Source organism: Bubalus kerabau, chromosome 1 (assembly GCF_029407905.1).
Source record: "Bubalus kerabau isolate K-KA32 ecotype Philippines breed swamp buffalo chromosome 1, PCC_UOA_SB_1v2, whole genome shotgun sequence".
NCBI classification, from domain to species: Eukaryota; Metazoa; Chordata; class Mammalia; order Artiodactyla; family Bovidae; genus Bubalus; species Bubalus kerabau.
Genome location: NC_073624.1, coordinates 207,129,614 through 207,143,127, shown reverse-complemented (window position 1 = coordinate 207,143,127; position 13,514 = coordinate 207,129,614). Strand labels below are relative to the sequence as shown.

General features: G+C 38.5%; 1 protein-coding gene across 7 annotated transcripts in view; it reads left to right on the top strand.

Moving 5' to 3' along the window:
• The window catches only part of UIMC1 (ubiquitin interaction motif containing 1), a 139,263-nt gene extending 126,054 nt beyond the window's left edge, over window positions 1–13,209 (top strand). For 6 of the 7 annotated variants that reach the window (XM_055551064.1, XM_055551037.1, XM_055551046.1 and 3 more), the window contains 5 exons: window positions 6,165–6,243; window positions 8,339–8,510; window positions 10,964–11,027; window positions 12,040–12,082; window positions 12,602–13,209. In XM_055551064.1, the coding sequence (XP_055407039.1) occupies window positions 6,165–6,243; window positions 8,339–8,510; window positions 10,964–11,027; window positions 12,040–12,082; window positions 12,602–12,812 (569 nt within the window). In that variant the 3' untranslated portion in view covers window positions 12,813–13,209. The remainder of the gene's footprint in view (window positions 1–6,164; window positions 6,244–8,338; window positions 8,511–10,963; window positions 11,028–12,039; window positions 12,083–12,601) is intronic. The other variant, XM_055551059.1, reaches the window with a different exon arrangement.
• Window positions 13,210–13,514: the final 305 nt, after the last annotated feature.

Here is a 13,514-nt window from a genome sequence, read left to right as displayed (position 1 = left end):
AACTGGTCTATTGTATCGTTTAAAGTTTGTGTTTCCTTGTTAATTTTCTGTTTAGTTGATCTATCCATAGGTGTGAGTGGGGTATTAAAGTCTCCCACTATTATTGTGTTATTGTTAATTTCTTCTTTCATACTTGTTAGCATTTGTCTTACATACTGCGGTGCTCCCGTGTTGGGTGCATATATATTTATAATTGTTATATCTTCTTCTTGGATTGATCCTTTGATCATTATGTAGTGACCATCTTTGTCTCTTTTCACAGTCTTTGTTTTAAAGTCTATTTTATCTGATATGAGTATTGCTACTCCTGCTTTCTTTTGGTCCCTATTTGCATGGAAAATCTTTTTCCAGCCCTTCACTTTCAGTCTGTATGTGTCCCCTGTTTTGAGGTGGGTCTCTTGTAGACAACATATGTAGGGGTCTTGTTTTTGTATCCATTCAGCCAGTCTTTGTCTTTTGGTTGGGGCATTCAACCCATTTACGTTTAAGGTAATTACTGATACGTATGACCCTGTTGCCATTTACTTTATTGTTTTGGGTTCGAATTTATACACCATATTTGTGTTTCCTGTCTAGAGAATATCCTTTAGTATTTGTTGGAGAGCTGGTTTGGTGGTGCAGAATTCTCTCAGCTTTTGCTTGTCTGAAAAGCTTTTGATTTCTCCTTCATACTTGAATGAGATCCTTGCTGGGTACAATAATCTGGGCTGTAGGTTATTTTCTTTCATCACTTTAAGTATGTCTTGCCATTCCCTCCTGGCTTGGAGAGTTGCTATTGAAAGATCAGCTGTTATCCTTATGGGAATTCCCTTGTGTGTTATTTGTTGTTTTTCCCTTGCTGCTTTTAATATTTGTTCTTTGTGTTTGATCTTTGTTAATTTGATTACTATGTGTCTTGGGGTGTTTCGCCTTGGGTTTATCCTGTTTGGGACTCTCTGGGTTTCTTGGACTTGGGTGATTATTTCCTTCCCCATTTTAGGGAAGTTTTCAACTATTATCTCCTCAAGTATTTTCTCATGATCTTTCTTTTTGTCTTCTTCTTCTGGGACCCCTATGATTCGAATGTTGTAGCGTTTAATATTGTCCTGGAGGTCTCTGAGATTGTCCTCATTTCTTTTAATTCGTTTTTCTTTTGTCCTCTCTGATTCATTTATTTCTACCATTCTATCTTCTAATTCACTAATCCTATCTTCTGCCTCTGTTATTCTACTATTTGTTGCCTCCAGAGTGTTTTTAATTTCACTTATTGCATTATTCATCATATATTGACTCTTTTTTATTTCTTCTAAGTCCTTGTTAAACCTTTCTTGCATCTTCTCAATCCTTGCACAAAGACAGAAATATAGATCAATGGAACAAAATAGAAAGCCCAGAGATAAATCCACGCACATATGGACACCTTATCTTTGACAAAGGAGGCAAGAATATACAATGGATTAAAGACAATCTCTTTAACAAGTGGTGCTGGGAAATCTGGTCAACCACTTGTAAAAGAATGAAACTAGAACACTTTCTAACACCATACACAAAAATAAACTCAAAATGGATTAAAGATCTAAACGTAAGACCAGAAACTATAAAACTCCTAGAGGAGAACATAGGCAAAACACTCTCTGACATACATCACAGCAGGATCCTCTATGACCCACCTCCCAGAATATTGGAAATAAAAGCAAAAATAAACAAATGGGACCTAATTAACCTTAAAAGCTTCTGCACATCAAAGGAAACTATTAGCAAGGTGAAAAGACAGCCTTCAGAATGGGAGAAGATAATAGCAAATGAAGCAACTGACAAACAACTAATCTTGAGAATATACAAGCAACTCCTACAACTCAACTCCAGAAAAATAAATGACCCAATCAAAAAATGGGCCAAAGAACTAAATAGACATTTCTCCAAAGAAGACATACAGATGGCTAACAAACACATGAAAAGATGCTCAACATCACTTATTATCAGAGAAATGCAAATCAAAACCACTATGAGGTACCATTTCACACCAGTCAGAATGGCTGCGATCCAAAAGTCTACAAGTAATAAATGCTGGAGAGGGTGTGGAGAAAAGGGAACCCTCTTACACTGTTGGTGGGAATGCAAACTAGTACAGCCACTATGGAGAACAGTGTGGAGATTCCTTAAAAAACTGGAAATAGACCTGCCTTATGATCCAGCAATCCCACTGCTGGGCATACACACTGAGGAAACCAGAAGGGAAAGAGACACGTGTACCCCAATGTTCATCGCAGCACTGTTTATTATAGCCAGGACATGGAAGCAACCTAGATGTCCATCAGCAGATGAATGGATAAGAAAGCTGTGGTACATATACACAATGGAGTATTACTCAGCCATTAAAAAGAATACATTTGAATCAGTTCTAATGAGGTGGATGAAACTGGAGCCTATTATACAGAGTGAAGTAAGCCAGAAAGAAAAACACCAATACAGTATACTAACGCATATATATGGAATTTAGAAAGATGGTAACAATAACCCTGTGTATGAGACAGCAAAAGAGACACTGATGTATAGAACAGTCTTATGGACTCTGTGAGAGAGGGAGAGGGTGGGAAGATTTGGGAGAATGGCATTGAAACATGTAAAATATCATGTATGAAATGAGTCGCCAGTCCAGGTTCGAAGCACTATACTGGATGCTTGGGGCTGGTGCACTGGGAAGACCCAGAGGGATGGAATGGGGAGGGAGGAGGGAGGAGGGTTCAGGATGGGGAACACATGTATACCTGTGGCGGATTCATTTTGATATTTGGCAAAACTAATACAGTTATGTAAAGTTTAAAAATAAAAAAAAAAAAAAAAAAAAGAATTGATTTCAGCAAGGCACTTGATAAAATCTCTCAAAGTCCTTGTACATAAGTTGGAGAAATGTGGGTTAGCTGATAGAATAGGAGGTGGGTTTTGTAGGTGGTTATACAACTATGTCCAGGATGTTTTTCTCCTGCAGTACTTTATTTTTACTTATAAAATCTCTGAGTTGGAGGGAACTTAGAAATAGATCATCTAGTCTAATTTGTGCCTAAGTCCTCACTATAAGATGGTCTCTTTTTCTCCCTTTGAAGAGAAAAGGGAGAAACTTAAAAAAAATTTTTTTTAATTTTCTAACTGGAAGTTTGTACTTCTTAATCACCCTCACCTAATTCCCCCGTCCATGCCCCCCTGCCCTCTGCTGCCCACCCCTGGCAACTCCCTATTTGTTCTTTGTTTCTGTGACTCAGTTTCTGTTTTGTTGTATTTGTTTGTTTTATTTTTTAGATTCTACATATAGGTGAAATCATGTAGTGCTTGTCTTTCTCTGTCTGACTTATGTCACTTAGCATAATACACTCTAGGTCCATCCATGTTGTTGCAAATGGCAAGGGCTTTTTTTTTTTTTTAAATGTCTGAATAATACTCCGTTGACACACATATCACCTCTTCTCTATCCATTCATCTGTTACACTTATGTTGCTTCCATATCTTGGCTATTGTAAATAATGCTGCAGTGACCATAGGGATACATATATTTTTGAATTAGAGTTTTCATTTTTTTCAGGTAAATGCATACTTTTTAAATTTTTTAATTCAGTAGTATAGAAAACTATATAGTGAAAAATATGCCTACTGCCTGGTCTAGTCCCCTGGTCTCCCTGTCATCCTCCCCAGAGACAAGATATTATTAATAGTTGCTTCTATATATGATCATGTTTTATTATACATATCTCTTTAACGTATTACAGTGATTTTAGTGTATGTGCTGTCTCCCTTAGTAAATTGTGAGCTCCTTTAGAGAAAGGACCATGCCTCATAATTTCCTGTTATCACCCCAAGTTACTCACACATTAAAGATTCTCAATAAATATTTGCTTGATTAAGTATTTAAAGCAAATTTGGACTAGGAGAAGATAGGCTCCTCTGGTAACATGCCACAGTTTTCTGTGTCCTTGGCCTAATCATTTACAACCATTTTTCCCCAGTGACTTGGATGAAGATGTAGAAAGCATGCTTGTCATATATGCAGATGAAGCAGAGCTGGAACAGAGAGCTAGTATAACATCAGATGACAGAATCAAGACTTCAGATGATCTCAACAGACTGCAATGTGCAACTGAAAAGAACAGGGATAATTATAAAGCCCTGTTGAAGGGGAAAAATACCCAACAGTTTAGTTACCCAAACATAGAATTAGGAGACCTGTCTTGATAGCATTTTGAAGATGATTTGGGAGGAAGGGGGATATATCTTAATTGCCTTTAAGTTCAGTTTAAGCCAGTAGAATATCAGGATTGTCACAGCCTTGGCTGAATTAGTCTGGATGAGGTAGCTTGTGGTTCTTGTGTTCTCTTTACTGGTCAGATTGCTTGTTGGAATATTGGATCTGTTTTGGGGTGCCACACATATGGAAGACTTAACAGATTGGGGTATATGTAGAGGTTAACTCGAAAGATAAAACATGGCTATAAGAATCAGACAGATCTAGACTGTGTCCTGGGTTGTTCTTCCTAGTTGTGATAGCTTGGCAAAGTCAATTCCTCTGAGTTTATTTTTGTACCTTTAAAATAGGACAGAATAATAATACCAGTCTCTGGAGGATCATTAAAAGGATTAGAGCTACCCTAGGCCCTCAAAAGGATCTGTATTCCAAGTCTTATTACAGATTGGTTTAATGACTAGATATAGTACCTGTTTTGAAGGTTACAAGTAATGCAGCTTGTTCCGTGTTCAAAGAACTGACTTCTGGAAAAGGAGGTAAACGTATCCATACAGCCTGTAAATGCAGATTGAGCTAGAAATGGTGTGTAGCAGTAGAATGGGTTTCTCTAGGAGGAAGTGAATTCTCCTCAGTAATGGGACATAGTCAGGTTGAGACCGTATAATCACTTGTCAGGGATACTTTTAGAGGCATTTTTATGAATGGTAGGTTGGACTAGAAGGGTAGGTAAACTATGGCCAGCCAGAGCCAAATACAGTCAGACATCTGTTTTTGTAAATGAAGTTTTAAGATGGTGAAGAATCTGACTGCAGTGCCAGAGACCTGGGTTCGATTCTGAGTTGGGAAGATCCCCTGGAGAAGGACATGGCAACCCAGTCCAGTATTCTTGCCTGGAGAATCCCATGGACAGAGAAGCCTGATGGGAAGCCTATAGTCCCTAGGGTTCCAAAAGAGTCGGACATGACTGCAGTTACTTAGCACACACCACACCCCATTATAATGTTGTCTATGGCTGCCTTCCTACTATAGGAATGCTCATGCCCAGTTGAGTAGTTGTAACAGAGACCATATGGCCTTCCAAACCTAAACTACTTACTGCCTGGTCCTGTACAGAAAAAATTTGCTAACCTCTGGTTTAGGTAAATGCTTCCACAACCTAAATTATTTTGTGAACTGATAACCTTTCTAAATCTTCTATCATGGGAATTTCAAGTGTCAGGAGGGACAAAGGCAAGGTTTGGAGTGAGATGTTCATAATTCTTGTTAACTGCAAGGAATGAAGACTGAAAAACAGTTGGTTAATTAACTTCCAAAACCCTTTAAGAGAATGTGCTTTTGTAAACATACCTTTTGGTATGAGAAAAGAATTTGTATGCCACCTGGGCTAAAGCTGTCTATATTCACTAGAATTAGGAGGAGGTGGTGGTCCTAGTGTAGTGGAAAAGACTTGTTGTGTTAACTGTTCTGAGCTCTGCTTTTCTCACTGGTAAATGGAACCCTTTCCAGTGTTTTATAAAGATTGGAGCTAATGTGGGTACTCAGATGTAGCTGTCATTGCTATGTATCAAAAAGCATCTTATTGGAGCGTATATCACACCAGACAGAATTTTCATTGGGAAAGTATAAATCCTTCCCCTGAGTGCTGCAAGTTGGGGTAGTACACAGAAACTTTTCTTTGTGTGGAATAGATCTTTAGATCTAATGGCAAATAGAGGGAAAATAGATCTCATTGCAAATATGGTAATACCTTGCAGCTGGCAGTTTCAGTCCATGTTATGTAAGTAATATTCTCTATAGTAGAAAGGCAGAGGTTTCCTAGTCACCTCTCCCATTTGGAACAGAATTTAAAATTTTTCTACTTCCAATACATTTTATATTTACAGTCTACTGCCAGCTAACAGATGTTCTTCTTTTTTTGGTTCATTTCTTGTCTTTCTTTTTTTGTTGAAAGTGTTGACTCGGAGTCAAAGAGAGGCCTTGAACAGACGTGACAGTGTGACAACGGCTCAGACTTCCCTAGACATTGACAAGTAAGTAGGCGCATTGTGTTTACAGAGCTCTTGCTTAACAAACCATTGCTTAGACCAAATGAGAGACCAGTTCCTCTCTTACCCTGGGTTTCTGTGACCAGGCAATCAAATCGTTGCTTTAACGCCTGAATTTCTTTTTAGTATTCTCAGTTTGTGTCAGTATTGGTGGCCTCTTGTGACCCTTTTTGTTATTCTGAAAGGACCCTGCCACCCACTCCACTTCCACATTGCTTTCTGTTTTCTTTGAATTTGCGTTTTGGTGTTTGGTGCTTTGGGGAAGCAGTGAGCTATTTTGCAATGTAATGGTGCAGAAGTTGAGTTGCAAGAAGTTGGGCAATATTGAAGACTTCCTTGGGTTGTGGGTTGCAGCTTGACTAAGAATGCACATTCGTTCCCAGTGGAGGCACAGGCAAGGGGAGGTCAGGTATAAGTGCTACCTCCTAAAAGTAAAAATATCACCAAAAATACATTAGAACAGTTAGTAATTAAAAACATTTTTCTTTGAAACACAGATCCTGTCTTAGACTCTAAATTTCATAGCTGCCTTCCTTAATCCAATTGAGCAGAGCTGATCCACTTCCTTTTTTTAGAATCCTACCATCATGCAGATATTCTAGGACTGTATTCATCACAGTATTGCACTAATCTTTTTTCTTTGATTTTTGACATTTCTGTCTCCCTGGCTAGGCTGTGAGTTATAATATTTGAAGACAGATACTTGCCTTCATTCATGTTTATATCCCCAGCATCTAATAGAATGTGTGTGAGACAGCAATAACAGTAATACCTCTTTGTTGAGCTTTTAATATTATGTGCCGGCCACAGTGCTGAGTGCTTTATTTACTTTATAACTATCACAGTTGTTGATATGGTAGTATTTTTTTTTTTTAATAGCTATAGAAACTGAAGGGAAATTATAGGTAACTGGTTAAGATTATGTGGCCAGAACTGGCAAAGTCTACCTGACTCAAAAACTTATGCTGCTTTTACAGTGCTGCTTCTCTCATGAAAGTAGGGTATTAATAATGCTTTTTACATTAATGGATAAACCTTGAAAAGTACACTAGTCTAACTTTTCTCATAAAGCAGAGTTTCACTTGTAGTCTCTCTGATGATTAATTACTTGAGAGACTTATTCCTCTTATTTTAAAGACCTCTCAGAGAAACTTTTCTTAAAGGCAGTCTAAATCTTTCTATAGTAACTGAGTAGCAACAGCAAGAAGTTTTGGAAGGTTTTCTTTAGCTTTGTAAAACTAAGATGATCTTATGAGTCAGGCAGACCTGGCTTCTGACAATTACTAGCTATAGGACATTGAGGAGACTAGTACCTTCCTAACCAGGCCAAGGAATTAATTGAGAAATTGTGTTTAAAGGACCATGCACCAGTTCTCACCACAGAGAAAATACTTCATGAATGTTCATTTTCTTCCTTTGTCTCCAGTGATTCCATTTTCACTGATGCCCAATAAACTTTACCTCAAGACATAATTTCCTCTCTTTACACAAAGTCGTTATAAAAAGATAAAAATAGCTATATATATGAAGTTATGCAAAAGCCTCTGGTAGAGCCACATGGTTTTAGTAACTTCCTAGCTCTAGAATTGAGGAAGGCAGCATATAGACAGACTTGATTTACTAATCAGACAAGTTCACCCTCCCTGGTAGAAATGTCATTTTTGATTTAATGCTCTTGGTGTTCCCTTTTCTGTCTAAATTTTTAACTTCCCTTTGAAAAAACTATTACACTTAATTTGAGAAGAGTTTGACAGAATATTTTATGTCTGGAGAGCAATCAGCATTGTTTGAGTTAGTTAGAAGAGCTTATTTCATCATCATCCTACTGCTGCAACAGCAGGATACAAAGAAACACCCAGGGAAAACCGCTAATCACTCAGTCCTTTGGATTGGCATTGGGTTCATTTTATTGATGATCCTGCTGAGAGCAGCGATTCTGCTTTGGTTGACATTTCTCCTCCATAGAATAACTTTAAGATGTAAAAACACAATTTGAGATGTATCTAGGAGCATAGAGGCAAAAGCAAATCTTTTTTTTTTTTTTAAACCACTTTTTCTCCATTTTTTTCTGATTGGCTAGGGATGAGAAGTGTTACCTCTGTAAATCCCTTGTTCCACTCAGAGAGTACCAGTGTCATGTAGAGTCCTGTCTCCAGCTTGCAAGAGGTGACCAAGGAGATGAGCCTGAAGAGAGTGAGAGAGTATGCACAGCTGTGGGGAGGAAGCGTCCACAGTGGCTGAGGAACCTAAAGGTATGTATGGAGTGTTTTAGGGAAGGTTACCTAGTTCTTCACATTTCTGTTTGGGGCTTTCTTTCTCCCCTTCCTCCCTCTTTCCTTTTCTTCTGTTTATCTTGAAACTAGATTTGTGCTTTTTAAAATTATTTTTTCTTTTAATTAAAAATAATATATATTCAAGTAGTATACACTTAATATAGAAAATACAGGAAGTTAAAAAAATATGAAGAATCAGGGGGAATTATCACCCGTAATTTACTCAAAGATGACATCTTTTAGTATTTTGGCCTATTTTTTTTCCAGTCTTTTTTTTCTATGCATTTTTAATTAATTGTATATGTACATACACAGTTATCATTATAGCATAACAAACTTCCTAAGTATATTTTTAAACTGTTTCTGAAATTACTCTTAATGTTTGTATCACACAGTCAGTTAACCATTCTCATATTATTGGACATTCAGATTGTTTCCAGTTCTTTTGTATTATACGCTATGTTTAAAGCATTAATTAGTCTTTGTATTATTTCCTTAGAATAGATTTCCTGAAGTGGAGCTCTTAGGGCAATGAATCTAAACATTTTAAAATCTCTTGAAACGTATTGCCAAATGACTTTCCAGAAAGTATATTCTAGTCATACTCCCACTGCCAGGAACATATTCACGATCAACTCTGCTGAACACCTCATTGTACCTAGCCTTATTAGCAAGTCGTGGGATCTTGCCCTGGTCACTGGGAAGATGTGCTTTCTGGCCTTTGTGATTAGAAAACTGGAAGAACAAGTCTTGGCTTTGAAGTTAAACATAAAGCAGCAGCTCCATATTCTAGACTTACTGACATAGCAATCATTGCACACCAAGATGGAGAAGCCATAATATATCATGAAGGGAAAAAGGGACCCATTTATGAATGGGGTGATTTTTGAGGTTGTAATTTGGAATTGAGGCTTATGGGTATGTGTTTATACCACAGAGCTAGTTTTTTCTCTGGCATCACTGTCTCTAAAAGCTAACTTGAAACTTGTTATTTTCTGTTTTAAATCTCTCCAAATCTATCATAGGTCAAAGGTTACTATAGAATAAACCACAATCACAGAAAACTAATCAAACTCATCACATGGACCACAGCCGTGTCTAACTCAATGAAACTATGAGCCATGCCATGTAGGGCCACCCAAGATGGATGGGTCATGGTGGAGAGTTCTGAGAAAATGTGGTCCACTGGAGAGGGGAATGGCAAACCACTTCAGTATTCTTGCCATGAGAACCCCATGAACAGTATAAAAAGGCAAAAAGATATGACACTGAAATATGCACTCCCCAGGTTGGTAGGTACCCCATATGCTACTGGAGAAGAGTGGAGAAATAACTCCAGAAAGAGTGAAGAGATGGAGCCAAAGCGAAAACAACGCTCAGTCATGGATGTTACTGGTGATGGAAGTAAAGTCCGATTGTAAAGAGCAATCTCCTTGGAAGAAAAGCCATGATCGACTTAGACAGCATATTAAAAAGCAGAGACATTATTTTGCCAACAAAAGTCCATCTAGTCAAAGCTGTGGTTTTTCCAGTAGTCATGTATAGATGTGAGAGTTGGACTATAAAGAAAGCTGAGTGCCGAAGAATTGATACTTTTGAACTGTGATGTTGGAAAAGACTCTTGAGAGTCCCTTGACTGCAAGGAGATCAAGCCAGTCAATCCTAAAGGAAATCAGTCCTGAATATTCATTGGAAGGACTGATGCTGAAGCTGAAACTCCAATACTTTGGCTACCTGATGTGAAGAACTGACTCATTGGAAAAGACCCTGATGCTGGGAAAGATTGAAGGCAGGAGAAGGGGTTGACAGAGGATGAGATGGTTGGATGATATCACCAATTCAATGGACATGAGTTTGAGCAAGCTCCAGGAGTTGGTGATGGACAGGGAAGCCTGGCATGCTGCAGTCCATGGGGTCACAAAGAGTCGAACACAACTGAGTGACTGAACTAAACTGAACTGAGAATAATTTGCCTTGACTCTGGTATCCATTCCTGGATATATTCTTGGCATAAAGATGCATCTATTAATCATGTTTGCTTTTTTACTGTGTAAAAGTGATAAGTCGCTCAGTCATGTTGGACTCTTTAAGACAGCATGGACTGTAGCCTGCCAGGCTGTTCTGTCCATGAAATTCTCCAGGCAAGAATACTGGCGTGGGTTGCCATTTCCTTCTCCAGGGGATCTTCCTGACCCAGAGTTCGAACCCAGGTCTCCTGCATTGCAGGCAGATTCTTTACCACCTGAGCCAGTAGGGAAGCCCTTTTGTTTTTTTTTTTAATTGTGTATACCCTCCTTTATTAGAAAGCAAAAGACTTCCATTCAGCTGTGTCCCCACACCTCTTCTCTCCTGGAGATATCTATGATCTAGGCTAAGGAAGTTGTATTTTAGACTCTCTGTATAACCTTTTCATCTCTTTTTCTCTGACACAGGATAAAGGCCAAAATGAAGGCCGTCTCCTCCGTCTCTTGGAACAGTCTGAGTACAAGGCTGCAGGTGAGGCCCTCAGGACCAGTTTTGTGAGCTTCTGCCTATGGCCTTCCAGTAAACATAGCCACTACCAACTCTTTTACACAGTTTTTACTAGAGTTATGAGGGTGCACATTTGACCTAATCAGCTGGCCTTTGAGACTTGATCTAGATCATCTCTCCCTAAGGAAGATTAAATACTCTGTCTTATTTATCATGTGTTTTGTTTCAGCTTTTATAAAGCTTGAGCTTTCTACTGCCTGTTGAACTGGGGAAAAAACATTTCCAAATCATAGGACAATGGCACAAGCCCTAAACACCTTTTACATTGAAAACCAGACATTACTGTCTTCTCCTAATGTTTTGTGCATTATTCATGTTACCCTTAGCCTAGTGTCTCTCAACCTGTCCTCCTGAGAGTCTGTAGCATTGCATAGAGTTAGTAATACCAACTTCATAGATTGAAAGGATTATATCTAGTAAAGGTCCACGTATTTTCCCTGGTGTAAATAGGCTCTTGATAAATGTTAGCTGCTATTATTATTATTGTTCTTCTTGTTGATAGTTGCTTTTGTTAAAATTTACTAGACCGTAGATGAAAGAGGAACTTTTGCTTAGGTCTGATGAGATTTGCTTGCCATCTAGTTCTAATAGTTCATTCCTACCAAGTGAATCTGTTGTGTCTTCTGATGACTATAAAAAGGCTGCCTCTCTGAGCCCCATAGCCTACTGCCTTTAGGTCAGCAGATTATAGATCTGCAGGTAGCATATTTTCCTTGGCAACTCGTTCCTCAAGTCCAGATTTGAAGTAGGTTTGTTCAGTGGTTATTCATTCAAAAATGTTCACCTCTGTACTTCTGCAGCTAAGCCTATTGGATGCTAATGCTCACATTCCATTGGTCTGGGTATTGGAGATCTGAGCTACCTGGATAAACCTGATGAAGAACAGTGCCCAGAACATAGGAAGCACAGGAACAGTGAAAAGTATTATGATTGTAACACTGCTAAAAAAATTATTACTTTTTATCTCCTATCACAGATGCAGAGATAAAGACCAAGTTTTCAGAAACAGGAGCCTTCAGGTGAATTGGGGTGTGCATTGAAGTGTGGCTGTCAGCAGTTTTAGAAAAGTATAGGCCTGGTCCTGTATTCTGTGTATAATGTGGTATTCAAAGAGTTGAAGTAGAGAGCTGTGGAGCTGTGTGACCATTCTTGATATAACTCTGTGACCCTCATATGTCTAGGCTAAGAATTTGATGGCTACCTCCGTTCATTCATGGTGTTAATATATAAGCACAGAAAAAGCCGTCTTATTCTTTTTTGTCTGTCTATCCCCACCCAGCCCTCATCTTTTGACTTAGAAGTCAAACGATTTGGGAATTTGGGTCTGAATCCTCATTTCCTCACTGCCCAAATGTGTGGCTTTGGGTGTATGATTTTCCCAGTGTCCTCATCTGTGAAAGGGAAATGACAGTACTTATCTGATTGAAGTATTCCAAAGATTATGTGAGCTAGTAGTATATGTAAATACCCCTGAGACACATACTTATTGCTTATTAGTAGGTGTATCGTGAATTCTGATGTTTTTTTCTCCTCTTTAGGGTGTCTTCACCAGGGCTAGAAGAAGCAGGCTGCAGCAGAGAGATGCAGAGTTCCCTTACACATCTCGATTCAAATGAGTCTCCCATCAAGTCTTTTGTTTCTATTTCAGAAGCCACAGATTGCTTAGTGGACTTTAAAAAGCAGCTTACTGTCCGGCCACGTAGCCAGACACAAACCAAAGCAGGTAGAGGAAGAAGGAGGAAATCCTGAATTTCTAGGGTCCGAAGGTTGACAAAATCATTAGCAATAGAAGTCTGCCATGTTTATTAAGCCTTAGTGGCCTGCAGTTCATTGTTAAGGAAGTTTTGCCCCTACAGTTTCTACTACCAGCATCTACTCAACATTCTGGTTTTTATGTTTTCTATGAGCTATACAGACAACTGTGTGTGTAGTGTTTTGTTTTATAACAATCTGTTTGAATTCAAGTATAGTTAAAAAGAAAATTTAAATATATTTATCTATGTTTGTAATGAAGTCTTATTTCAATAAGATGGAGAGTTTCCTTTTTGTCTCTGTGTTGCAGGGCTTGGGGAGGGGTGTTTTAATTATGGAGCTAGTTCTCAGACTCATAAATTGCATGTTTTGGAATTCCATTACTGGTCTCTGACATACTGCCTATATTCACTGAATATGTAGTGTAAAGTTTTACTGTTTTGACCTTCTCGGACATCATTCTGGAAGATGCCAAGGGATTGAATGCTACTTCTGTTCTGCTGTCCTTACTGTTCAGTGACTTGTCACTTCATCTTGCTGCCTCACCCAGTTAAGAATTCTCAGCCAGAGCACAGGACCTTTGAAGGAATATGTCCAGTCATTCTTTCCAGGAATTTGTAAATGAACTCTCAAGTTATTAATTTCTATACAATTATTTTTTCTTCCTGGATTAACCAGTGGGGATGCTGTGCATATTCA